This window comes from Colius striatus, chromosome 10 (genome assembly GCF_028858725.1).
Source record: "Colius striatus isolate bColStr4 chromosome 10, bColStr4.1.hap1, whole genome shotgun sequence".
NCBI lineage: Eukaryota > Metazoa > Chordata > Aves > Coliiformes > Coliidae > Colius > Colius striatus.
The window spans coordinates 24,972,771-24,998,930 of record NC_084768.1 but is presented as its reverse complement, the minus strand read 5'-3'; the positions used below and the strand labels follow the sequence as shown (position 1 = coordinate 24,998,930).

At 39.3% G+C, this 26,160-nt stretch overlaps 1 protein-coding gene across 5 annotated transcripts in view; it reads right to left on the bottom strand.

The window, feature by feature from the left end:
• The window catches only part of USP24 (ubiquitin specific peptidase 24), a 61,508-nt gene extending 35,940 nt beyond the window's left edge, over positions 1 to 25,568 (bottom strand). For 3 of the 5 annotated variants that reach the window (XR_009819344.1, XM_062003340.1, XM_062003341.1), the window contains exons 1-17: positions 25,138 to 25,568; positions 13,124 to 13,289; positions 12,153 to 12,220; positions 10,554 to 10,697; positions 9,941 to 10,063; positions 9,040 to 9,075; positions 8,407 to 8,472; positions 7,561 to 7,626; positions 7,021 to 7,095; positions 6,267 to 6,425; positions 4,876 to 4,990; positions 4,269 to 4,372; positions 2,990 to 3,097; positions 2,401 to 2,496; positions 2,137 to 2,298; positions 918 to 962; positions 243 to 350 (exon numbers count right to left, since the gene is read on the bottom strand). Coding sequence is in view for 4 of the 5 variants with exons in the window: in XM_062003340.1 (XP_061859324.1) it covers positions 243 to 350; positions 918 to 962; positions 2,137 to 2,298; positions 2,401 to 2,496; positions 2,990 to 3,097; positions 4,269 to 4,372; positions 4,876 to 4,990; positions 6,267 to 6,425; positions 7,021 to 7,095; positions 7,561 to 7,626; positions 8,407 to 8,472; positions 9,040 to 9,075; positions 9,941 to 10,063; positions 10,554 to 10,697; positions 12,153 to 12,220; positions 13,124 to 13,289; positions 25,138 to 25,443 (1,947 nt within the window). In the remaining variant the exon portion in view is untranslated. The remainder of the gene's footprint in view (positions 1 to 242; positions 351 to 917; positions 963 to 2,136; positions 2,299 to 2,400; positions 2,497 to 2,989; positions 3,098 to 4,268; positions 4,373 to 4,875; positions 4,991 to 6,266; positions 6,426 to 7,020; positions 7,096 to 7,560; positions 7,627 to 8,406; positions 8,473 to 9,039; positions 9,076 to 9,940; positions 10,064 to 10,553; positions 10,698 to 12,152; positions 12,221 to 13,123; positions 13,290 to 25,137) is intronic. The other 2 variants (XM_062003343.1, XM_062003342.1) reach the window with 2 other exon arrangements.
• Between the last annotated feature and the right edge of the window lie 592 nt (positions 25,569 to 26,160).

Genomic DNA, 26,160 nt, shown 5'->3' with positions numbered 1-26,160 from the left:
AGTAAACAAATTAGTCCTGACACAGCAAACAGATTTATACATACATACACATGCACATAACACAGCATCTCTACTGGAACAGTTTGCTGATGTCACATCACTAAACTGTGTTTGTCCCAGTGTTTTTTAGTTTGGATTTTTTTTTCCTCCTCACTTCTACATTTGAACTTTTATACTCTGCAGCAGCAGAGCCACACAGACATAACAAAGGCTTAAAAAATTACCTCAGCATATATTCTTACCTTGTCTTGTTTTTGGTAAGTTTGCTTTATAAATGAACGTGTGATTTCATGGAGCTGACGTAATGCTGGCACCACCCAAACAAACTGAGGATTATTGTGCTGGGATGACTAGTAGTAGGAAAGGTAAAAACAATTACACATGTATACATGCTCAACTACAGGTTAACTTTCCACAGAATTCTAGAAGCCTCGTGATTTCTACTAATGCCAGTGTTTCAAAACAACAGCTACTAGCTCTGAAGGCTTTAGTTACTTGCTCCTGGTCCCTTTCCAAACACACTCGTGCCCTTCTTCACTTTGTACAAGAAGTCCTTTGACACACACACACCCCATTTTGTTATCCTTAGTATTAAACCCAAAGTGCCCCCTCCTTGCCAGAGAGCATGCAAATTAAGTAGGCAAAAAGAAATCAGTTACACCAGTGAGATATGATAACCACCACCTTCTTCAATTATGGGAGATGAAGCAGGCCTGTTAGGGCAATAAAATGGCAAATCTAGCAACAAGTAATACCATCTGACTGAAGCAAGAATAAAAGAAGAAGAAATCTGAAATAATACCGAGGGTTAAGAGATGAGAAATTTCTGATTGGTGCTGCAAGGAGCCCTCTGATAGGAAGCAAAGGATACTTAAGCTGCATTTTGAAAGAGATCCTACAAAGAACAACCCTCCTACCTCATTGTTAGAACTGCTCATCACTTTTCTGGGAGGCTTCATTTTCTGTAAAGTTTGACCACACAAACCAGTACTGAGGTTGCTTGTTCAGAGAAGTGATGTCTGGCTTAAATACTGACAAAAACCAATACCACCTACACACTTGGAGAGATTAAAGTAACCTGCCCACAAGAGAGAGCTCGCTACTGGAGACTCCCTCGTGTATTGAGAATTCTGCCTTAATATTACATTCCCTCTCAGTTTGTGTCTTCATTTTCCCTAATGATGGGAAATAAAGAGAGGACGTATTTTTCAACATCTACTGTATGGTCTCTTACAGTCTACAATGACAGCTTTCCTTTAGTGTTTCCTCCTGCAGCACCTCTGTTAAGAACCTTGCCAGAATGTAATTAAAAAGAATGCAAGAACAGTAAAGGACAAGATCCAAAAGAAAAGACTGCAAGTCTTACAGAGACTGAAAATGTCAAGTGTGATCAACATTGAGTCAACATACTATGCCTCCTAAACAATTAAAAACCTCTACAGATGCTGCAAGACAGGCAAAATTTAATATACCATGAAATAAATTAATGAAGAAAGTACAAGTCGTCTTCTTTATTTACAGGTATGCTTCAGACTGAAAGTACAGAAGACAGGAGCATTCCTGCACACCTAAAGAAAAACTTTGTGCTATGTGAACAGTACAGGATAGAGTATGTGCAATCTTTTAAGCCATGCAGATCTCTGCTGCTGCCAGGAAACATCTTAGCACAGACAGCTGCAGCAATGGCTTCTTTGTGTTAGACAAAGAGAGTGTATTTTATTAAAATACAAAATTACTACGATTTCAATATCAATTTGCATTTTGAGAGTGAATGGTCATGCCAGAACACATGCTTAACTCAAAGGAAACTAAGCTAGGCTTTCACATGAAAGGGACAGTTAAAATACTGACATACCTTTATAGTGGTTCCATTTGCAAATTCTAACCTTGGGCCCGTCCTGGTAGTTTCCCATAAACTGATCACTCCTTGTGCTGAAAATTTGCTTAAAACAAAGGCAAGAGACTTACTATGAGTCTCATGATCAACAAAGTGGCTCACACAAAGCCTACCCCTCTCATGGACTCCCCAAGGTAAGAACTTACAGATGGGACACGCAATTTGTGTATCTTGAAAGAAAGGGTAACATCAAGGCTAGATAACATTTCATTTTGGAAAAGAGAAAATAATAAACCAACCCTCTTAATATCCTCTATGCATTTGATGATGTAGCTTCTTTTGATTGCCTCTTTCACTGCATAGGCATCACTAAGGATTGTCAGATGTTCCTCCAAGGCCTGCTGAATAAGACTGCATGGTAACGTTGGAAGATGAGCCAGCTCCCAAAGCACCTCCAGAACCTAGAAGTGCAAGGTTAGTCAGCACCTAGGAAGTACAGACTAGCAACCCTATGTTTAATAAACTGAAAAACCCCCCAAACAAACCAAGACCCATTCTCTTGCCTTTCCAGTGGTTGTTTCCACCCGTGCTTCTCGACCAATGCGCCCTATCAGGCTCAACAGCTTCTGTCGTACTCTATCACTCTCAGTCTCCCAGCTCTGTATAGCAAAGAAATAACACTCACTATTAAAGCAGCAAGCACTCACAGGCTGCTAAGGCTCAAGTTTACACAGAAATGAAATTTACAATTGTTTTGCTGCAGGAAAAAAAAAAAATCAAAATGAAAACAAGTATGCTTTCACCATGTATATTTCCTTATTTCTGTTACGAAATTACACTGCTGATTTGCTCTTTTTCAAATAGGAGGTATTTTTCTCAAACTCTAAGAGATAAAATCTCACTTGAAGTACCTTAGCACTGTCTATAGAACATACTTAAAATCTAAGTCAATCAGCAATACAAGAGCAGATCAGGCCTTTGGGGTAACAACAAAAGTCAGTATTAAAAGTGTTACTTCTATAACCAATTTTATATTTATATTTATATAGAAAATATAAATGTATTCAAGGCATTTGCCTTTTGGTAGGCTGCACATACAACTAATCTCATCATTTCTCTTCCTAAGGAATGTAAATTCATGTGAAAACCTACCTTTTGGATTAGAACAAATAAATGATTGAGTTGATCAGAGCTAAACTTCACAGCAGCTGCAGCAATAATGGTATGTATGTTTTCAATCACAGTGGAGGATTGTCCTGACTGAAGAAGGAAAAGATAAGAAGGTAGGTCTTTATCCCAAATGACACAGATAAAAATTTTAAAGTTAACATTCACTTTGTGTTCATAGTAATGAGAAAGAGTAACAGCTTTTGACACGTTAAAAACCACAAGATAACAATAACTGTCTCTATTCCTTATTTCACTGGCAGAGAGGTCTTTCAAAGTAATTTGAAAGCAGGAAAGAACAAGTTAGTCTGCCATTATTGCAGCAGCTTTAAGATGCTGCAGTGGCACATACCAGGTGTGCTGCCAACAACACAAACATCACCATTTTTATGGCTTAGTTAATTTCATATGTGGGGTGCTCCATCTCTGACACTTTAAAGCTTTACTCAGAAGTGAGCAATACAAAATCTCCTCCCACACTGACTGGAGCACCATGGTAACAACAGCCAGAAGGGAGGAAGAAGTATTGTATTTTATGAAATAAAAGCAAGTGAGCTAGAATCATACTTCAGCTTTCCTAAGCATGCCAGCCTTGTTACCATGCTCTCTGTGGATCTTACAGTGTCCAGTCAGTTTAGGCTAAGACCTCAACATTTGGACAGAGAAGAAAACCATTTCTTGCAGTGGAAAATTCTGTTTCTGGTCAAAATTTCCAGATGTCATTTTCATTAAGCAGTCTAATCACCTTTCCTATGTAGTGATAAGTGGAGTATACATCAAGTGAATGTGAAAAGATGATTTGTCACTCAATTATCTGTATGTACAGGAAGTTAAACAGGAATTCATACAGTTTGAGCCCACTCTGTTTAAAGTCATGTTGTGAGCTGCATTTGAATTTATACCTCCAGCCATGAAAATTAATATCCTTGAGCACAGTCTTTGGTCTAGACAAACACTCTATCACCTATTTCAAGCTGACGACCTCTTATTCCAAGTCAAACATTTTTGCAGCCCCGTAACACTTGTGAAGAACTGAACACTATCCTAAGATTTAATAGCTATGTTACAAGAAATTGTCAGAATACTTGATTTTAAATTGCAAAAGAAGTAGAAGAAAGTCTTTGTAGTAATTATATTGTTAAAATCTCAACACCTCCACTTTGCAATAAACAGATATCATTATTATAAACCAAAAAATCCCACCTCTAGAATGTCTGCTTTTATAAGACAGTCTAAAAGCACCTGCTTAGTCTTGGTGGCTTACCTGAATTCTCCAAATTTTTGTGAGCTCATCTAAAGATAATTTACTGCCCAGCAGTTCAATAATTCCCTTTATACGATCACAATATTGGGCTTGGTCTATATTACCTGTGAAACAAAGAAAGCAACTAAATTGATATATTTGAAACAGTATTAGAGATATTAAATGCATAGGAATAAGTTCTTTTAAATGGAAGAATAAAGCTATTCTCATTTGAAAATACTTGTCTACCGTTAGCGACAAATCTATCAGTCCAAAAATAAGACTCTGTCCATTTTAATTTTGTTTTACTTCATACACCTGAAAGTAGTTCACACCTACAGAATGTTACTGCTTGGGAAAAAAAAAAAATCCCTCTTCTCTCACTTTTCTAGAGGCTAACAATATACAAAGGCAAACAGAATGAAAAACCCTAGTTACAGCAGATAGAATCCGCACAGGTGTCATTGACCAGATGACAGTAGAATTTGCAGGCTTTTCCTTATTTTCTTTCAAAAATGACAAAAAACTTGAACTCTAACAGTGCTCAATTAAAATATACAGAAAGGGATAGATGAAATGTTTAAATTCAAAACATTCAAAGCAGATATGTCTTTGTGAAATTGCTTACCTTCTAGAGCAATTGACAGGACAGAATTTTCTACCAGCCAGTTTAATAACCGGTCTGTATCTATTGCATTCTTCACTGACTTGGACACAGTGCTGTCTTCTATTAATTTTGTTACCTAGAAATAGCAAAATGTGAGAGTCTAACAGTGATTCCCACATGCATTATATATGCACACAACGAAATCTATTCAAAAGCTTGAATCCTGAAAAACGTTGAGCACAGGAGGTGTTTGGGGTTTTTTCTGTTTGGTTAGTTGGTTTTCGGTTGTTTGTTTTGTGGTTTTGAGGCTTGTTTGGTTTTGCTTTTAAATAACCTGCTTAAAAGCAAGTTCTTAACCAGAAACTCCTCCTTGCCATCAGTCTCTGACGTAGTAGATTCTTACTGTCAGTGTGACACAGAAAAGCTGGCCTGTGCTGCCACGTATATTTCTGTGGATATATCAAAAGTAGGTTATGCCAGACTTCTGCTTGCTACACTCAAATCAGTGTCCTGTTTTTTATCCAATACAGAACCAATACAGGCTCCTCACTCTAGGAAGAAAGAGTACATTTCTGCTAAAGCCTTCAAAAGTCACACTTTTTTAACTTCATTGAGGATACATAGCATTTACGAGTAAAAAGCAACAGCAGTCAGGTGAACATCTCAACTTTCTCATAAATAAAAAGCAAAAAGCACAAAAGAGGGACTCAAACTCCTTACAGTGCCTGCTTACTGAAAAAAAAAGAAACTTTTTGGGACATTTAAATTGTACAAGTTATGGAAGGAGGAGATGAATGAACAACTCTATACTTAAACCATAAATCTCATTAAAAAATAACCTGGTTTCTTCCAGTTAGATATAAGATCCTAATATGGAGAGTCCTAGTACATAAGCTCCATTACCTAGGTGCTACTACAGTGTCCACATACAACCATAATAAAGAATACAACAGTGTAATGATGTGATAGAACTGGACTGACTGACAAAGGATTAAGTTCCATTTGTGTTCTTTCTCCCTTTTTGTCTCAATGACAGGAGAGAAAAGGGATGCCCCATAGGATGCTCTGAATTATCAGGTTATCTCAGAGCGAATATTCAGTGAATAGCATTAACCATTACTTAGAAATCGATCTGGAATTGCAGTTCTTAGAAAAGGTTCAAATTATATCTAGTTGGTTTCTAACTGGGAGGCCACATTCCTTGAGGAGGATACTAGTATTACAAACAAGTCCTGTCATAGTAACTTGTTTTGGTATTTATTACAAACCGAGCTTTTGCTAAGGCAACATAATTTGTCAGGAAATACTGCACCATCACTTTTTTTAAAGCTGTGGTTTTGATGACTTATTAACAACCCATCCAACCCACACACATCTGCACACAAACACACACATACACGAAGCAAACCTACTTCTTTGAGGGAATTCATTTTGGCACTGAAGTGAGGAGATTTTAACATGCGCAAGAGAATGTCCAGCCGTAAGTCATCCACCGCAGTTACCAAATCAGGTTGGAAGCGCATACACAGCAGTTTGATACCAGACAAGAGCTCAGGGATACTGACTAGTCTCTGTTTAAAACAACAACGACAAATAGAAGCATTTTTGCTATTCTGTTTCCAACTTCAATGATTCGTGAAGAGTACGATTAGTGGCCCAATGCAGACTGTTTAATCTATGAAATGCAGTACCATGTACATATGAAAACATTACCTGTACACTAGAAGCTTTAAGACAACAAAACCTTTGATTAAAGTGGACTATCCTGATACAGATTTGCTATATTAAATTGCTTCTCTGCAGCTACATAACTTTTACATACTTTACAATTAGCAACTTAAGCCTAAGTAAAAACTCAACACTTAAAAATTTAACAGAACTGAATGTCAAATTCAGAGTAATACAGAACTAGTCACAAGTTACATGGACATTTGATTACCAAATTCATTTGACAGCACCAACAACAAAACACTTAAAGGGTCACCACATCAGATATCTACTGAAAAGGTACTGAATTAAATTGGGTAAAGGTATTTTGCTCTGTGTCACTCAGAATTCAGAACAGGCTGTTTTTTTGACAGTGAAAACCAAAGCTATTGTTCTAGTCTACATTGTCAGCACTTCCACGACATGCAGTAAGTTCTTCTTAAATATTTAAAACATTACCTTGTCTTTCAAGTCCTTCTCTTCTACATTCTGTACATATTTAATCATTTTATGAATGACTGGATCCAGCATGGGCTAAAGAATGTGAGAAAAGGCATGACAATCATTTTATGTTTCCAGAAATCAGTTGCATTACTCAGAAGATTTGGATGCAGCAAAATGAAATACTTAGCCAAAAGCTCACAATTATCTTGGACACCAAATAACAAACACAAAATACATAAAACTATCCTGGTTAGGTATATCCACAAAAAGTAGCAATTCAAGTAAAAAGCCATTTCAAAGTACAGGTTTCCAAATAAAGACAAAACGACTCTCACTATTGCAGATTTAGTTATGTGGCAGTAGATCACTGTGCTTAGAAAATGAATCTGAACACCATCTGAGCCCTTTAACCATCACCCTCGGGATGCTCAAAATGGTCCCTGTACTGTGTGGAATGTGAGTTTTTAAAGCTTTTCGAACTAGTCACCAGTTTCACAGCAACCCAGTTGTAAACTAACTTCCAGTCTTTGATAGCTCGTAACAAAGGCACCTTACCTGTACAACAGAGGAGTTAAGGTATTCTGCACAAACTCCAAATGGCTGAACTAATGCAGAGATCGCCTAAAAAAAGGAAGTACAGCAAGTATTGATGTGCAGAAATACGAGATTTTTTCAGAAATTGTGATCTGTACCTTAAAAGGCAAAAAAAGGTAAGTATTCTTTATCTCATGATAACTTCCAATCATCTGCTAGAGATTGATTTTGATGTCCTTTACACATGGCTCAGAAAAGAGTTTTTCAAGAAAAGTTGAATTCTCTCCAAATGGTATTTCACTGAAGGCACACTAATTTTATACTGGGAGACAATATTGTATATGACATCATTTTCTATTAGCCTCCTTATTCTTCAAAGCTGGAAAGATTCTGAAGTCTCCTGAATATAGTTTAGTAAACTAAAACTACACAAGATAGGCTTTGTCACCAAAAATCATTTTGTGTTGTTGAAACAGTCAGTTTTTAGACACAGCTCTTCAAAAGTTGCTTACAAAGTTGCTTCTACAATACACGACAGAATTCACGTGCAACTAAATGCAGCCAGGTACTGGGACATACTGGTGAATACAGTGAAACCAGAGTGATTGAAGTCTAACTGGAAGGCTGAATGTTATCCAAAAATTTACACTAACCCTTCTTCTTTTCTGCAATATCTCAAAAGCTCTTTAGTCAGCATTCTTAGGCACAACCTCATTTGACCTCCAGTCTGACAGAACTCCAGGGCTCTATGGGAGGGTTGCTCTGGTACCAAAGCAAAGGTAGAAGCACTGCCAAAAGGGATGTTATCGGCTCTGTGTGAAGTGTGTAATGGAAAGGGAGAAGTCTTGTGACAGAAGATGAACTTACCCCAAGTTCAATATCCTCTGAATTGAGTTTGGACTGAATTGCTGAAAATCCACCCAACTCTGCAAACTGAAATAAAATGATCTGTATTACATTAGTGACCTACAATATTAGATCTTTTAAATAAACTATTACAGAAAGTCCTTTGTTGACAGTTCCTGGGATGCCAACAAGTATCCTTTACTGTGGAATGTTACATTCAACATAAGCTTTATGTTGTCACAGGAAATTGGGAGCACACTGGGAAAAGCAATGCAATGACGTCTGGTTTAAACAACAAGAAACTCTGTAATGGATAAAAATGGATATAGGGAAGAAAGCTAGAACACATCTAGCAAGAGCTGACTGCCCTGGCACATCTGACTAGGAAACAGCACTGCAGTCTAAGCTGAACTCTCCACTTCCTCTAGTCATAGTTCTCATGTTAGAGTACAGGTCCTCAAAGGAGAACACAGCAACTGAGATGTGTTTAGCAAGGTCCCTTCCCTATATATAGATTGGATTAAAATCTTAAACTATTTTTTTTGTGGTTGTCAGAAAAGTGAAGAGTGGAACACATCTTGAGGGTGGAGAAGAAATTATCTCTGAAGACAATGAATGACAAGTAACAATTCTGCTGAGTTTATATTTACCTACCCTGTTTACCAGATCCACCAGCCAGCCATGAGGTTCCTTGAACAATTAAAACATTAACAAATTAGTAGTTGCACCATCAATGCTAAATGTTTATCTTCTAAAACAGAGATCTGGACAGACACAGTCAGCCCATTAACTCACATCTCAAATGCCTGCACTGTTATTTCAAACAGAACAGTGCTGTGTTTGTAACAGCTCCTTTACTAAGTGTGTAGCTGGAGCTCTGGTTGAGTTTCATTAGCATCATCCTTTTTTGGAGTACACGTGACATCACTGACCATGTGGTGTGGCAACAGTACACATTGTGGCTGCTGACTCACGGGCATGTTTATTTATAGCACATTAGCAGTGTGGAACATCACTAAAGAACCTTTCCCAAAGCAGCAGATGTAGAATTTTCTTTCTAAGGCCACAAACGTGTTTCCTGAAGGAGAGATCAACGCTTCAAATGCATCTTGAGACTTGAAACAACTGCAACAAGACAGTGCAAACCTTAAAAACTGCTTCCGTGCCAGTGGGTCTGCTTTGAAGATAACCTATCCTTGGTGCTCAGAAAAGCATGAATTCTCCACTAGAATTCTACATGTTGAGTTATTCTGGTCATTTCACACTCAACAGATAAACAGATGTCAGTCCTTAGATACAATAGATCTACCATTCAGACTGTTGTGCTGCTTTACACGTCAAAGTACAACAATTTCTATACCCAGTCTCTAATAGAGAACTGGGACAATCTGAGAGGACAAATTCATTTCCACAGACCAATACATACTGAAGATCTATTAGCGGTAGTTCTTGGTAACACATTTAAGCTTTCTTGTGTTCTAAATATCTACCAATTAATCTTACAAAAGACACATATCTACCCTAAAAATAGGTTTTAGGGTATGGGCATGCTCACCTTCTGAAAAGTGGAGATGGGAGAGACAGCATGCATGTTCCCCTCTCCGAAGACTTCTGCCCAGTTTCTCTGGCACACCTTCATTCGATTCTTGAAATGATATTCATTGTCGGGGTTAAATGCCTTGAAAGAAAAACCCATGGCAATGAACAGCTTAGCTTATGCTAGTCTCAAAAATTATCTTGATCCTATTTGACTTCTCCAGTTGAGTATTGGCCTGACTGACAGCTAAAGAGCTAGCAAGAAATAACGTTTAACAGAAGATCCCTGCTTCTGCCTTCTCAGTTCTCACTGTATAAAGCATTCTGAAACTTCCATTCTATACAGACAATATCCAATAGCCAGGTGAGCGAGATATACATAAAAGGGGGAGATGAAATAAAAAAGTACTACTTTTAGAAAATAAAGTCAAGTGAGGGTAGACATGAACATGCTAGTTTTGAGTATTTTTGAGCAGCACTCACTCCTTTAGGAACTGCATACTAGATGTTAAAAACCTGCAGTAAGCAATGGCCATAGATTGTAAGACAATACACAACAGAATAGTTAGAAAAAGCATCATCAGCATAAATCTGAAATACCAAATATCAGAAATTGCATCAGAGTCAAATACCATTGTAAGTACACCCAGCAGTCCCACAGGAATAGGATCTTGCTTTACTCTTTCTGCAACCAAGTCCACTAGCAGCATAAGCATGTTGTATATTCCTTCATGGATTTCAGTCCCCCATTTGTGAACAGCACTGGATGTCAACAGCTGGAAAAAAAATCAGTAATTTTTTTAAAAAATTGAGCACAATTACAACACATGAGAAATTTACAACCCCTGAGACTGTTTTCAGAACAAATGTTTCCTTAGAGTGTACTAATCACTGTCTGGTGTGCTTTTCAACTACTTTTCTTGCACCAATGGTTTAAGAGTTAATTAAATTTGTAATTTAACTGAAGAGCACCTTAAATCACAGTTTATGACAGAAAATACAATGTATCAAAGCAACTGTTTTCCATTTCCATGCACTAGTAAAGACTGTAACCTTTGAAACGAACAGTAAATACAAAACTAATTCATTTGCAGATTGAACACACACCTATTAAATCTTCAAGGAGGCATGCCACAAAGCTGCACTGATTCAGCTGTAAAAACCATTTACCAGCTTACAATTTTTGAGCAGTTTCTATTGGAAAACAAAGAACATGTACCATGAAGAGAGAGGTATTTAATGCTGCTTTCCCACACACTGAAACATGTTCTTCAAATCTGGTCTAATGTGATTGTTTGTAAAGGAAACCAAGCTTCCATCTGCAACCCTCATTTACTTTCTGCTAGCTGTATCTCAACACAAGCAGTTAAAAAGCTTAATATTTTAAATACAATCACTTTTTGTATCATTAAGAGTTTCTCGCAAATTCTAATTCAGCACATTCCGAACTGAGATTTCTACAGCTCATCCTTCTTGAGGATCAAATTTCTTTGTTTAGTTAATATGCAAAAAAATACCAAGTGATTTAAAAGCATTACATGTAATGCTCTAATAGGACTCTACTAGCCCAATGGAAAAAGATTTTTTTCTGTTATATTTCTGTCTTTCTTAAACATACTTATATTCACAGTATTTTAATATTAGGACTTTGAAAAAGGGAGTATATATGTTTTTACACATATGGTCTAAAAACTGGGCAAGAAATTTAGGCAGTATCCAAAATGGGTGGAATAATGGGAAGTAAATTGGCTTGAGGAGCTTTATAGAGAAAATTCACAATGACCCAGAGAAGAACAGTCAGAGAGGGACATTAGACATTTATTAGACATTAATCACTGAAGTGAAAGACAAATTCTAAATGGATTGTGAAAAGAGCTATGAAGGAATTTAGTAACCCTCTAAAGAAACAGTAGAAAGTATAGAGTTAAAAGAAATGTGATGCTCAGCTTCCCACTCATGGCTGTATCCAATGGTGTTTAAAATTGTCTCTAGGTTCCGCTAACTACCAGAGGTCTTAATTTAAGAAAATAATAAAAAGACTGAAAAGAAAAGCTATCTGCCAGAATTGGCAAAAGCCTATATGTGATTTTAATCTAGGAAAATAATCTGAGTATGACTTCAATCTGAGTACACACTCATTAGTTACCATAGTTTCTGAAATCTGGATTAGTAAACATTATTTCTGCCATGAACACAAAGAAGCATTGAATTGGTCGACTGCACCTACCTACCTTTTTAAATGCTTCAGGCATGCATCTGTCCATGAATCTCTTGCAATTCTCATCAGAATCAGAAAGACCTTTACAGAAAGGAGAGTGATTTCTTTAAAAGAACTTTAAAAAAAAAAAACCTTTCTAAGATTACCTCAGGGAGCTTGTTGCAGTTTTTAGCAAAACAAACCAAAACCAGCAGCAATAAATGTGCTACTCTTCATTCGTAGTTAGCATCATTTTTCAGCCACAATAAAGTGTGGGTCAAGAACCTTTTAAAAATAAGAGGTTCCCCAATGTTTCATCATTTCTCAAAGTTTATAATTCATACTGACTTCAGATCATTGTAGATAATTCACAGCCTCCACCCAATCCCAAATTTAAGCACAGCCTTTTAACACAGGTGGGAAACAAACAAACCAGAACCATTCAATATCTTCCATTCTTCCAACATATTATAACATCCAGCAGGCTGGATGGAAAAAAACTGTTTTGCACTCTCATTATATACCAGTTGTTGGGCATGCTGCCTCCATAACACTCTTAAACCCAGTCAAAGAACTGAATGCAGGAAAGTCAAACTCAGGGTTGATGCAGTATAAGCATTTCACTAGGGAAAACCAGCCAGTTATACAAGCATGGTACAGCATGGATTTAGATGATGGCTTGTTTTTACGAACAGAAATAACCAGCGCAGTGAAAAAAGAGTCAGTAATTCAGCTCTGAAAACACAGTAATTCCTATAATCATTAGAACATAAAGAAAAGTGTGCTCCACTTTTTAAAAAAGTTCAAGACAACAAATTGGAGACCAACATTCTTTTTATAGCATTGGGTAGAATGGTTCACTGTTAACCACTTTGACAGACACGTGATCATTTTGCAGGGTGCTAAGTAAACAACTGCAAAATTAACAGGAAAGACGAAACTGCCCTGGTCCACACCATCTACGAAAACCTTTGAATAGATATTCTGTATAGAAAGAGAACTTACCTAGTCTTGCTAGGTAGGTGGATGCAATCAGGCACTTGCCTAGAGACTCTTCCCTCTTATAGGGGATGGACCAGTGATCTGTTAAAACTCTGCTCTCCAGTTCATACAAGTTAGTTGTTGGAAACTCAATACCTTCACCAGAGCAATTCCCATTTTCATCGTTTTTCTGTGAATAAAATGGAAGTTCAATTTCTATCTCTTTCTCCCATAGACACTTTAAAGGATTTAACAGCTTCAGAAAAAACAACTGTGCTTGTAACAACCATGTCAAATTCTCAACAACCCTGAGGCTGCTTGTGTTCTTCAAAGCAGAACTTCATATTTCAATTTGAATTGAAGGGATTACCAACCTTTAAGTATTTAGTGTAGGTGCTGATTACTATGTTTATATAACTAATTGCTAACTAATTGCATATTTAAGTGGCAAATCTTAGCATATCAGATCCTAGAGCTAAGTGCTAAGTACTTCCAAGTCCCTGTGAGCCTGTGGAGCATAAACCTTGATCTTCATAGATCAGCATATTAATCCCCTGTTCAACAACTGCTGCAGAATACAACACAGTTTATTTTAAGGGAGGCCAATTTCATCAGCCCCTCACCCCATCACATTAAGAAACACAAGACACTAATCCAGCACATCAGGATATTTTTTTTTAGTAGCTAATTATCCAAAGAAAAAATTTACATCTCAAATATAGTTGTCCAACAAGGAAACCACAACTATCCTTCCTCTGAGGTGAAAATGAGTTACTGGAAAGTGTTCTGGAAAGCAAACAGGGAAAAAACAGGCTGATGTCTTGCGCTAAATTTTACAGGTTTCCTTGCCAGTGTCACTGAACAGCAGCTAGCTCTGTCTACGAGCAGAATGCAGCATTAGCCCCACATGCTTTGCTAAGTGCCATGTGAGGCAACTCCTTCAATAGTGCCAAATGAAAGCATAGACAAGTTATCCATTTATCTTCATTTGTTTATTTTTTAACCTCACATTGACATTAACTACTCAATGTGTCAAAGAGTTCACATGGACTTCCCTTGACTCCACAAGAGCAGACAAATGAAGCAGGAGAAAGGACAGAATGTCAGGATTAGGCCTGGCAGCAACCACGAACAACTGTCAGAGATGGAGGAAAACATAACTGCAGTGGTGGTAACAAGATTCCCCTGAGAGGGAAGCCAGGGACATGCAAGGAACAAGGACAAGCAGGAAACATGGTCACAAGTGAAAAAAAGAACTGAACTTGGGAGGACGTGGTAAAAAGAGAATGAAATCAATGTATGCAGGCAAGTGTACTTTCAGTTCTCTCACTGCACTCGCTGTTTGCAGGATTAGATTTGTTTATTAAAAGTGTCATATTCACTTTCATAATGATTCAAAAATATTAAGCCAAGGAAACAGCAATTGTGTAGAGCTTACTCTTTAAAGTTCACTGGTGTTGGTGACGATAGCACACAGCAGCTGGACTTACTAACAGATTCTGGAGAGCAGCAGTAAAATTTACAGGAATGGAACACAAAATAGTGATGAGAAAAAAAGCCCAAGCCAATGTTTGGGAGTAAGGTGTGACCTCTCCCCAAGCCTCTACTAAACATTTAGACCTAGCTTTGTCATGAGAAGAAGTTGTACTTTTAACAATCCTAAATATCAACTTCTAAAACTGTGGTCATCTCATCCAGTATTGTGCGTGGGACTCTAATGTAATGCACACCTAGCTAATCACGCCTTGTTTAAATACTTCAGGTTTTGAAGAAGAGACATGTGAAGGTCTAAATGAAAAGACAATGAAAGCATTTAAAAGCAAAAGTTTACTAGGAAACAGCCTTCTATATTGACTAAACACACAACAATTAAGTTTACAGCTTTTTTAAAGGCCACTCATCCAGAAAACAAAACCATTTCCTGTAGAAAATAAATGTATAGTTACAAGGGAAGGCCCTACAGTAACAGGACTGGATGCAATGATTAGTATAACAAATGTAGACCAAGTACAATATAAATACCCAATTGCCAGGTGTGCGGCAATTTCAGCTCAGCCTAGACTTGTGGCAAAGGAGAGCAACATTTCAACACATGGTTACAGTAACTGAACTCAGGTTACGCCATTCCCTGGAGGAAAGTGTCCATGTTAAACAAAACTAGTGTTAGCCTCAGATAGTTTAAGAGGTGCAGTTTAATTGCAGTGCAGACTTTCAACTGTTGCTGAAAAACTTCACGTGTTGCTCTGCTTCCTCATCTGCATCTAAGCAAAGTTGCTCTTCATTCCCTTCTTTCCACACAAATGACTGTCAGTGTCCATAACACAGAAATTCACCAAGAAAGAGTGAAACACATAACACACATTATTCACTGTACGTTGAGCTCCCACAAATAAGGACATTATAATAAATTATGCTAAGGACATGTCTGGCCTGTTGCGGGATTAAGTCTACCTACAAGAACGTAATGAAAAGATGTGTTTGTTTGGGTTTTTTTTAAACACATGAAAGAACCATGGCTGCAGTACTGGAAATATTGCTCTAATAATACTGTGAGCTATTTGTATTGAAGAAGCACATCTCTGACACAGCCACTAATCAGAGACAAGAAGTCATCCTCCTTAGCAGTTTGCTGCTGCCAAAACCCTTCCCAGAAAGTATCAAGTTTAATTCCTCATTAATTTTAGAATATATCACAGGCAAGTGGTTTCATAGCTACGGTGAAAACCTGCAGTCTCAAATAAATGCCCAGATAGTTTAAAATTCAAATTTCCCTTAAAATCATTAATAAATGAGGTATCCTGCATTTCCTGGAGATTACTGCTATGCTCAGTTTATTTTACTTCAGATTGAGTCTTGTTTCTTACAACATACTTAGTATGAGTAACAGTGTCTTCAAAGACTTATTGTTGCTTTTTCATAGTGTCCTTCTAGACCAGAAAACCCTCAAGCTGTTCACCATCCAACTTTAAACTGCACCACACAAATCAATGTAGAAGGGTTTATTAACAGCAGCTAGCAGCTGCTCAGCTCTTGCACAATTTTATGTTGTCTCACTAATCATCACAGGCTGAAGATCTCACTTGCTCTGTTGACATTCACAACCGCAACACAGCTCTGAACAGTCAGCCGCAATTAGCACTTTGTAACTGAGGAGCAAGGAATTGTCACTACAGTCCCTACTGACATGCATCTATAAGTGTAATAAAAGCTTTTAAAGAAAGAATATGCAATATATGAAAGCAAATAGTACACAAGGCCATGTCAGTCTCCCAAAAAGGGGTTTTCTGGGTCTCTGAGGAATTACATGTTTGGGTTTTTTAAAAGCACATATAAAAACTACCCACTCTCCCATCAAATAGGTGACAAACACACGTGCTAGCAAACCTTTAGCCTAATTTTCCATATGTTCTGATATAGCTCTTACCACACAAAAGTCTTGAAGACACCCCCATCAGAATTACTTGACTCTTTTGGCGTATTTTCAACATGTGAAATGCAGTTATATGTCCAAACATACACACACAGGCTCCCAAGAGAAATACCATCACATGAATGGTCTCAGTCACAGATTTGAGACTCTCACTCTGGAGACCTGGCAACTCAGAGTTGTTTGCAAGGCCGAATAAGCAAAAAATATTAAAGTTCTGATCAATAACGCATTAAGTCTGTAGTAGAAAACCTTCAATGGAAAACTAACACAGAATGAAGTTTAGCCCTCACGAAAAAAGTGGAACACAAATTACCTTCAAATACCATTTAACTAAAGATGCTGATGTACTGCTTACTTTACATAAATAACAAGGAGTTCAAGAAGTGTTTTAATGCTAATCGTCAGTCTTAGTAATGACATTCCAGTCAAATTACAATTTAAATGTGTTAATTTGATTTTGATAGAAGGCTACCAACAGAATTTGTAATCCCCAGGGCTAAGCCACATTATGTGCTCTCAAATGTAGTGTAACTTATGAAACAGAAACCCAAAGTCATGTTCCTTTCAAAAAGCAACAGGATCAGACTTTCTAAGATACTGTCAAACCAAGCAGTTCCCTTTACCCTCATGCCTCTCTAATAAGTGATTTTAACAAAGAGACCATCATTTTAGAGCCAAGAAAACAGATTGTTGATGCTTCACTGTATTGTTATAAAACCCAAACCAACAGAAAACCCCGAACTAAAGCAAACCATATTTGGTTACCATACCTAGCAACAGGACCAAACAGGAGCACATCTAATTGCTCTGAAAAGCAGTAAAAAAAAAAAAAAAAAAAGAAAAATATTAAAGCCACAATTAGCAGGCAAAACTTCTAGGTTCACTTTTCAGTTTCTATTACAGATATACTAAGCAACATTAGGAAGTCACTTTTTCAGTGCTTCAGCTTCCCAAGCTGTGAAGTGTATCTGCCATGGCATGCTGATTCACCATTCACTACTGTTTGCAAAGTCCTGCAAGATGCTCAGGTGGAGGCAAGGTAAGACAAGTACATTAAATATCCACAGAAACCAAGCACTTCCCTGCTCTCTCATCTATTATGGCCATCAATTTGTGGGAGAAGCTATGAATCCTTAAGTCATTATTTGACAGTCCCTCTGTCTGCCAGGCTACTGATTAAAGCAGCTTTTACTTTCACACCTGGATGTCAATTTTTTTTTTTACTTTAATTAACTCTTGAGGACATTCTTTTATCTAGAACTGAATCACAGGTGTAGGAATTAAAAGGCTTTCAAATAAATCAATGCTACCACCTTGTACTTACACTTGAAAACACTACACATGATCTATGAAATGTTTACAGAAATTGTTACATTTTCATACTGTAGACTACTTGCTCTTTATCAACTGGTGCTCCGGCAGCTTAATGAACTTCTTTAAACTCAGCTTAAGTGCCAAATGTGGGAACAAAATTGAAGAGCATTTCCCAGTTGCATGTTCTTGCCATCAGATCAAACTCATCCAACCCACATTGCTAAGAGCAGGCTTGGTACCCTGTTAAGAGTATGACAATATTAGTAAGCCTCAGAATTCAGTGTTGTATATGGATTTTTTCCATTATGTGTCTTATTGGGCAATAAGAAATCCCACTGTGACTTCCTATTTGTTTTACTGATGAATAGACATTTATTTATGAAGTATCGTAACAATTTTTAACCCTGTTAAGTCCTAAACAGATAGAGCATCCGGCCCTTGCATTTTGAACTGCACAAAAACATCTGTATGCAAAATTTCTGAGTACAGTGATAGATAGGCATGCTTTTTGCTAGGAGAAGGTAAGCTTGTTGGAGATATATAGATGCTTTGGTTTATTCTTTTTGCATAGAAATTAAGCTCTTTAGTTCAAAATTTTACTATGCACTACTTTATACAAGCAAGTACAATCTTAAGGAAAAAATACTAGTATTTCATTATGTTTAATATAAAGGAATGATATCAGCCTATCACTAAAGGAAAGTAAATCCTACGCTACAGATTCCACCTAATTGAAGCTGATTTGGACTCACCTCACCACAAAGCTGTCCTAAAAATATTCTCATTTATTTTGCGAGTGTTCTCACAGAAAGTTTTGGACACTGACCTTAACTGAGAGCAGTACAACCGAGAGCATGCATGCTATCAAGAATGCCTGGTTAGACTAAACCCTTCTTAGCAGCTGTAAAGGATTTGAACAAGCAATGACAAACACTCCACGGCTCCTTCCACTTTGTCTCATCTCTCACAATCAAGAACTATGTAAGACTGGGAATAAGGATACAATATGAATTTAAAAAATAAATTCAGCAAAGCTAGACATTAACTAGGATTTCCTAAAAGCATTGCTTGTACTGGTCTCCCTGACTCCCAGGGTGATGATGTGATGTTACTAAGCAATACTCCCCAATATACATGTGTAGCACTTCAGAGAGTACTAAGCAGTAGAGCAAAACAAGATAATGGAGGCTCTGTAAATAAAAATCACACTTGAATTAAAAGATTAATTTAACTTAACAAAAAGGAGTATCTTTGCCCTTTTATATTACCATTACCACTCAATCCAGTGAAATCGAAGTCAAACAGATTTGTTACAATCACTTTTGGCAATGTATTTTAAAATTTGCTAGCCAGCTGTAGGTGAAGGAGAGGTCATGGAAAGGCCTGGTTAGAATGCCACTGATAAAGAACCAAGGAAAACGCATTTATCCTGCGTGTGTTTTCAGTATTGGCTGTGGGTATACTTAAAGATCTTATTCCATCAGTGTAACTACAACCAGAGTTGATACCACTATTCCTCCCAACACTTGAGTTTTCATAAGCACAAACCCCATGCTTATTTCCAAATAACTCAAAATAACTTTGTGTGGTATCAGATAAACGTTATGCTTTAATATGATAAACCAATGAATCACAAATGCTTAGCATTTCAGTACTTAAAAATCAAGTCAATACTTCTATCTCCCTTTGACAAAACATCACACATTAATAGAGAAGTGCTGCAGAAGCACTAAATAAAGTATTTCTTATAACATTTTAGCCATTCAGGCTCTGGAAGGGAGAACTAATTCAACACTCTCATCTGTACCTCTGTTCTGTGGATGCATATTGATGCACAGTGAAACAGAAACTATAACTGACAAAGCAGCTTGAATTCAAGTTCTACAACATGTTACTACAAAATTGCAATTAACTAAAGTGAAAAAAAAAAATTAAATCCTTCCCAAGACCACTCTGCTGGGCATCAGAACAAGAGAAGCCAGAACTGCTGTAAAGCAGTGAGCTGGAAGATCAAGTGGCAAGAAACATTAAGCACATTGGGTTTCTTTAATTAAATTTAATTTGGCCCATGAAGCATAACTGAAACATACATACCAAAGACTATTTCTGTGGCAGCACAAATAGGTGTTTTTTTCAAAATAAGAGCTTACAAAAGAAACAGAGTCTTCCTTTCCATCTTTGCTATCCTCATACAAAGAACTACTGTTTCTTAATCCAAAAGCAATCCAAATGATTTGCTGGAATTAACTTCTAACACTGGCTAATTTGTTTTTATTCTCATTCATCCTCAGTATTGCACTTCCTTATTAAACAGCTGCCACAGAACAGCACTGTAAACTGGGAAGATGACCAGAAAAGGCCTTCGGAGAACATTACATCAAAGACATTTCCTGCCCAGCTGAGAAGCTGGATTTACAACAGTTGTCTCCTACCTCCACTGACCCCCAAACGCATCACCTTCACTGATGAACCGGTCATTATGAAGCGCTCCTCTCAATCTGAAGGCTACTCTGACAATCACGTTACACAACATTGAGTTTATAAATTCGTTAAAACAAAGCTTATTGAAGGGTGCAGTTGGCTAATTGTAAATATATTACACCTATTTGCCCTGACTTCATGTAGCATCTCTAATAATCTGTCTTATAACAAGGATGAAAATCAGAAGCATTTAACATAACCAGAACCTAAACTGAGTTTCTACACCAGGACCACTAATTTCTTAAAACAGTCATTCTGAAAACCAGAAGTGCTAAAATATTAATTCCACTTGACATTCTGATGGCATCCAGCCAGGGACTCAATGCCAGAATCTACCACAGAGCTTTATTTGATTGCTTAATTGTTTTACAAGGCCAATTCCTAGACAAGCCACGCTGTAAAACTTCCACATGAGAATGCCAGAAATAGTCACTTTTGCAAAGCTCAACACTACTTACAAAACAGAAGAGTGATTGTAAATGTATAAAACTGTAGTGTGAAATTCATCTCATTTGCTTGAAGGCTGAATATCTTTTTGGTCTTTAAATAAATACAGCTCCTTCCATTCAAGGAGAGCGAAGAAATTCACAAGCCTAACGTCTGCAGTACTCCTAATAAAGCACATACCATTATCCTCCTTTTACACACTCAAAGCTAAAATAGAAGTTACACACTCACTATGATGCAGCACTTCTGTGACAGAACTGCTATCAGTACTGAGTTCTAACAAAGCAGATAGATAGGGTTTTGAGCACAACAGTTCTGCAGCATGACTAGTGAGAATGTTCCTGGCACTGTTACTCACTACAGTTGCTGGCTTGTTTCATTTACAAAACCTTCTTCTCTTGAAATCAAATAGCACTGCAAACGCAATCTTGGACAAGTTTTATGATAAACTTTTATCCAGTAAAATCTGGTGTATATGAGCTTTTGATCCAGTTCAACTCAAAAAAAACACTCCAACTTAAACAAGCACATGCTAAAGGAGACAGGAATAGCTAGAAGGTAATATAATCTGTTCATCACAATTTGCCCAAAAGGTCACAGTAATGACTCTCAGGAGCCGTTTAAAAACAAATGAAGATTGTTTTAGTAAAGGTTATGCACTAAAAATATCGAACATCTAATAGTGTTTTTTGTAAGTGGGTTCCGACCTCCCACTGCAATTTTAGGTTCCCTGGTAACAATTCCCACACTCATCTACCCTGCTCATCCCATTGCTCTGTAACTTGTGAAAGTCGGCACTCATGGCAATTCATGGACACAATGACAGACAGTGTCATCACATTCACTTATAGACTTATCTTAAATTACATGGATTTAGCAGCAGTTCATAAAACAGCTTATCTGTCAGTTACATGAAGAGATGAGGATACCATCCTTCCACCCACTTGCCCGGCAAAGAATCACCCCATAAAAATCCAAATGTTGCTCAAAGAATAAACAGAGAAATCCCAGATTCTTGCCAAAATGCACTTACCAGACCTTACTTTACTAACAGACATGAACATAGAAGCTATGTCAAGCAGGCAGTTACCTCCTGCAAAAGTAGGTGATCTCAGCTTGTTGAAGTAGTTTGGCACTATACACGGCAAAACTTAAAATCAATTTTAAACCTAAAGCTGAACTTCCTGGTATTTCAGGAAGACTGCACAAATGAATGTGAGCCCCTCTTTTTATTTCCAAGTTTGTCTGGCCTTTTTCTTTTAATGAGGTAAGCGTGGTCATGCTAATAGCATCACTGCCAGAGGCACACCACAGCTATTAACTGTAAGCTTAATCAACTGTATGCTCTTTGGAAGATTGATGCAACTGAAGTTTTAGCCCTCGTGAAAATGAATTTGTGTGTCTTCATCTCAGGCCTCACATAGAAAGCATGGAGCGTGTGTTGGGCCAGCTCATCACAGTTGTCTTGCTTCTGGGCCAGTTATTGCAATTTCAGGCTTCTGTACTGCTTCCAGACACCTCTGAAGACCAGCAGTCTGGACCACTGAAAGAGGATTCACACTGGTTTTATTATCTTATCTAAAGAAAACAGGTTTTTACTAGTATGATATGTATCTGGTTGCTGTGTTATTCTCAGAGAAAAACAACGGACAAGTCTTTCTTTGATCAACATGCTTACTGAGCAGAACAGATTCTAATATTATGTAACAGAAAACAAATAAGCATATGCAAACATAATGAGTTCATTACTGATTAGGGAAAATGGAAAGTCTTTAATTGATCATAAATCTATTCTTACATGCATAGTAGACTGTACTCAGCCAAAAAATGAATGTAAATACAAAGTACAGACCTGTTACACACACATCTTGGGAGGACGACTAAAGCTTCATTGTTATTTTTAAAAGATATAATCCTAACTTTTGTTCATGAAGATTACTAGACTGGAAAATTTTATTTAGGTGGAAATTTCTAATAATTGTGCTCTTTTGATGAATATGTTCATGTACATTTTCGATATATAAAATCCAAAAATCAAACCAGGAATCTAACATACTCTACTCACCCCTCTACTAAATAAAAGTTAACACTGGTATTATGATGAGAAGGAGGAATGCACAATCTAAGGGCTGTTAGAAGGAGAGATGACAGTCAGAGGAAAAAAAGTACAAGTAACATCTGATTTACCACAAGATGGCATGGGGTACAATATGTTTCACCATAATGTATATGACTACAATGAATAACATAGCTAATCTGTGGAATGGTTTTCTATACAGTTTCACTTGCCATAAGCTTGAGTTGAATGGAAAACTACTTACTGATTAACCACCTAAGTAATAGCTCCAGTTTATTAAATGTAGTTCTAGATTACATTTGAAGAATAAACCCCAAGGACTGATCATGTATCATTTTCTCCCTTTTTATAAATTACAAGTCAAAAGCTGCTAGGCTCTACTGCAATATCAGACAAATAAGCACAGGTAATAATTCTAAGTCTTAATATTTCTACAGGTATAACTCTTCTATCATAAAAATACTGTTTTCCATGCATGTGTAGGAACCATCAGATGTTCCTATTCAAATTAATGCAATCACTAAATTGAGATCTGAACTGATATAGCTTCATATAGCAAGATAAACTTCAGTCTTTCTGAAACATCTACTTTGTGTAGTCATTTGCCTATATTGAAATGTTTTGGTTTCTCTCATGTGGGTTAAGAACACAAGTCAAATCAAACAAGAACATGAGTGGCAAAGGAAACGATAAAGTCTAAGTAGGTTTGATCATACATACAAGCTGAAATAACAGGGGAAAATCCTGTTAGGGCTGTCAAAGTATCATTTGTAATAGCAACAAGAGGGTGGAAAAAAAAGCTTGTCTGAAGTTTACAGTGACAGCTTCTCTTGCAATGTCATGCTGACAACCCAGATTGTCCCAACCATAACTACATCTGATGGGAAAATCCACCCTCTTGATGGCTACAGAGAGTTGAACGCAAGCAGACATTTATTCACTCCAAACCCTTCAAAAGCAAAGGGTAGAAACCGGGTCCCTGTTGCTTCAACCAGCGACTCCTCTTCTGCACAGCACACACTCTGTCCCACAGATCACCTTACTTCGAAAGCATATATCATCAGCTTGTATGAGCTAAGGACCTAACACAGTTAATTCAGTGAAGAGGATCATGTCTCTTTCTTCTGCAAGACTGAGTGGTGATATAGCGAGGCTACAGATTTGGATCATATGATGTACACTTCCACATACGTGCAAGCACAGCTATCTACAAGAAGATATGCATGCCTATTCTTTATTTGTATCTATCTATCTATATACACAGAAAGACACCACTTCTGGTGCAGTATATCCTCAGGACACTGTTCACTGAAGCCTGGGAGGTTATGTGAGTTTCCCTGGTTTTATTCATGTGCTTAGACGTCTGCTATTGACCACTTCTTGAGAGAGACTACTCAAGGTGGCCTTTTGGTATCGCACAGCGGAGTTGATCTTCCATTCTCATCCTCGTGGTTTTCATACTCTGGACACTATTAGCTCTTTTCATATAAGCACCTTGGGAAGTTTTGGAAAAAAAGACCTGGAAAAGGCTTTATGGGTAAATGCTACAAGACTGTTCCAGGCAGCAGGGAAAGCACGAGTGTATCTGTTGGCTGAGGAGTTCAGAGTTCTGGAAGAAGATGGAAAAGAGAAGGAAAAAAGCAGACAAGGAAGAAGGAGGGAAACTGGGAAAGGCTGGCGTTCTGCAGCACATCTGTCTACCTCGGGTTTGTTTTAGAACACAGCTCTAATTTGAGTTACAAGTTTAAGTCTTTGTTTTGAAAATATTTCAACTCACTACATTTACGCTTTGCTTACCGAAATAAAACTGTATGTAAAGTAACACCCTGACTGCACTTTCCTTCATATTGTGCAAGTAGTTTAAAAAAAAATTAGACAGTCATTACTCATTAGGATTATGCAAGAAAGCATGGGAGGGGGGATGAGAAAAAAAACCCAACCCTACGGTAGCCACACATTCCTAGAATACCAAGGAAGAGCCGGGTGCTCTTCACCTTGCAAGCGATCGCAACGAACAGTCACAGCGCACACTCCCCGGGACCGAAGCAGGGGAAAGCGGCAGTGCGGTTGGAAGAGAAGCTCCCGGGCCAACCCCACAGGGAGCATGGGCTCCCCTGGGGCCTCGGGGCTCCCCTGGGGCCCGCACCCGCTAGTCCCGCGCCCCGGGGCGAAGCCTGCCCGCCGGCAGCAGGGAGGGCTCCCTGGGAGGTTCCGCTCGCACCTCAGGGAGGCCGGCGCTGACCGGCGCTGCCTCTGGGGCAGCCCTCCCGGGGCAAGGCCGCAGCTCACCTCAGTCTCCACCACTTCGTGGTAGGCGGGCGGCGGGTCGAAGCCGCCTCCGCCGCCGCCGCCGTCCCCGTCGCCGCCGCGGGGGCCCTGCCCGCCGGCCGGGGAGCCGTGTCCGCCCGGCGGGCCCTGCCCGCTCTCCATGGGCTCGTAGCCGCCGTAGTGGAGGCCGGGCCGCTCGTTGGTGAGCAGCGCCACGGCCTCGTTGATGTCGTTCTTGGCCAGGCGCAGGGCCTTGCGGATGGCGGCCGCGTCCGAGAAGCCCATGCAGAGCAGCGTGGTCATGTGCTGCTCCTCCTCGCTCTCCATGGCCGCGCCGCGGGAGAGGGAGGGGAGGAGGGGGGCCGCGAACCGAGGGGCGCCGGGCTCAGGCGCTGCCCGCCCCGCGCGCCGCCATGTTGACGGGAGCGCCTCTCCCCTCAGCCGCCGCCGCGGCGGCCGCCCCCGCCCCCCCCTCGCGCGCGCCCTCACACACGCGCCCCCTCCGCCCCGCCCTCAGCCCGGAAGCGGCCGCCGAAGCCCGGCCGGGGAGCGCACGCCGAGCCCGCGTCACGTGAAGGGGGAGGCAGCGGGGAGGGGCGGGAAGCGCCGCGCGGGCATGAATGGACCGGCAGGAGAGGTGGGCGGGGGGCAGCGTGGGGAGAGCGGCCGTGGCCATGGCAACGAGAGCGGGCGGGCGTGGCCGGCGGGGGTCACGTGAGGGGGAGCGGCGTTGCCGGGGGGACGAGACCCCCGCCGGAGCCCGCCGAGCGGCTCCTCGGTACCGGCCTCGTGCCCGCTGCCGCTAGCTCATACTTTTAATTTCGCGTCTTACGAGAGAATAAGACCCGCAGGGGCACGTCCGGCGGGGCGGTGACAGGGCTTTCCCAGCGAAACACGACAGGCCCGGGCGGCGTGAGGGGAGGTTAAGGCAGGCGGGAAAGCGAGCAGCGGCTGGTGCAGCCGGCGCGCGGCTGAGGGCGCGTGCCCCTCTGAGGTGGTGAGGGTCAGTTTTCATCCGAAACGGACGCATGGCTCCTACCGAAA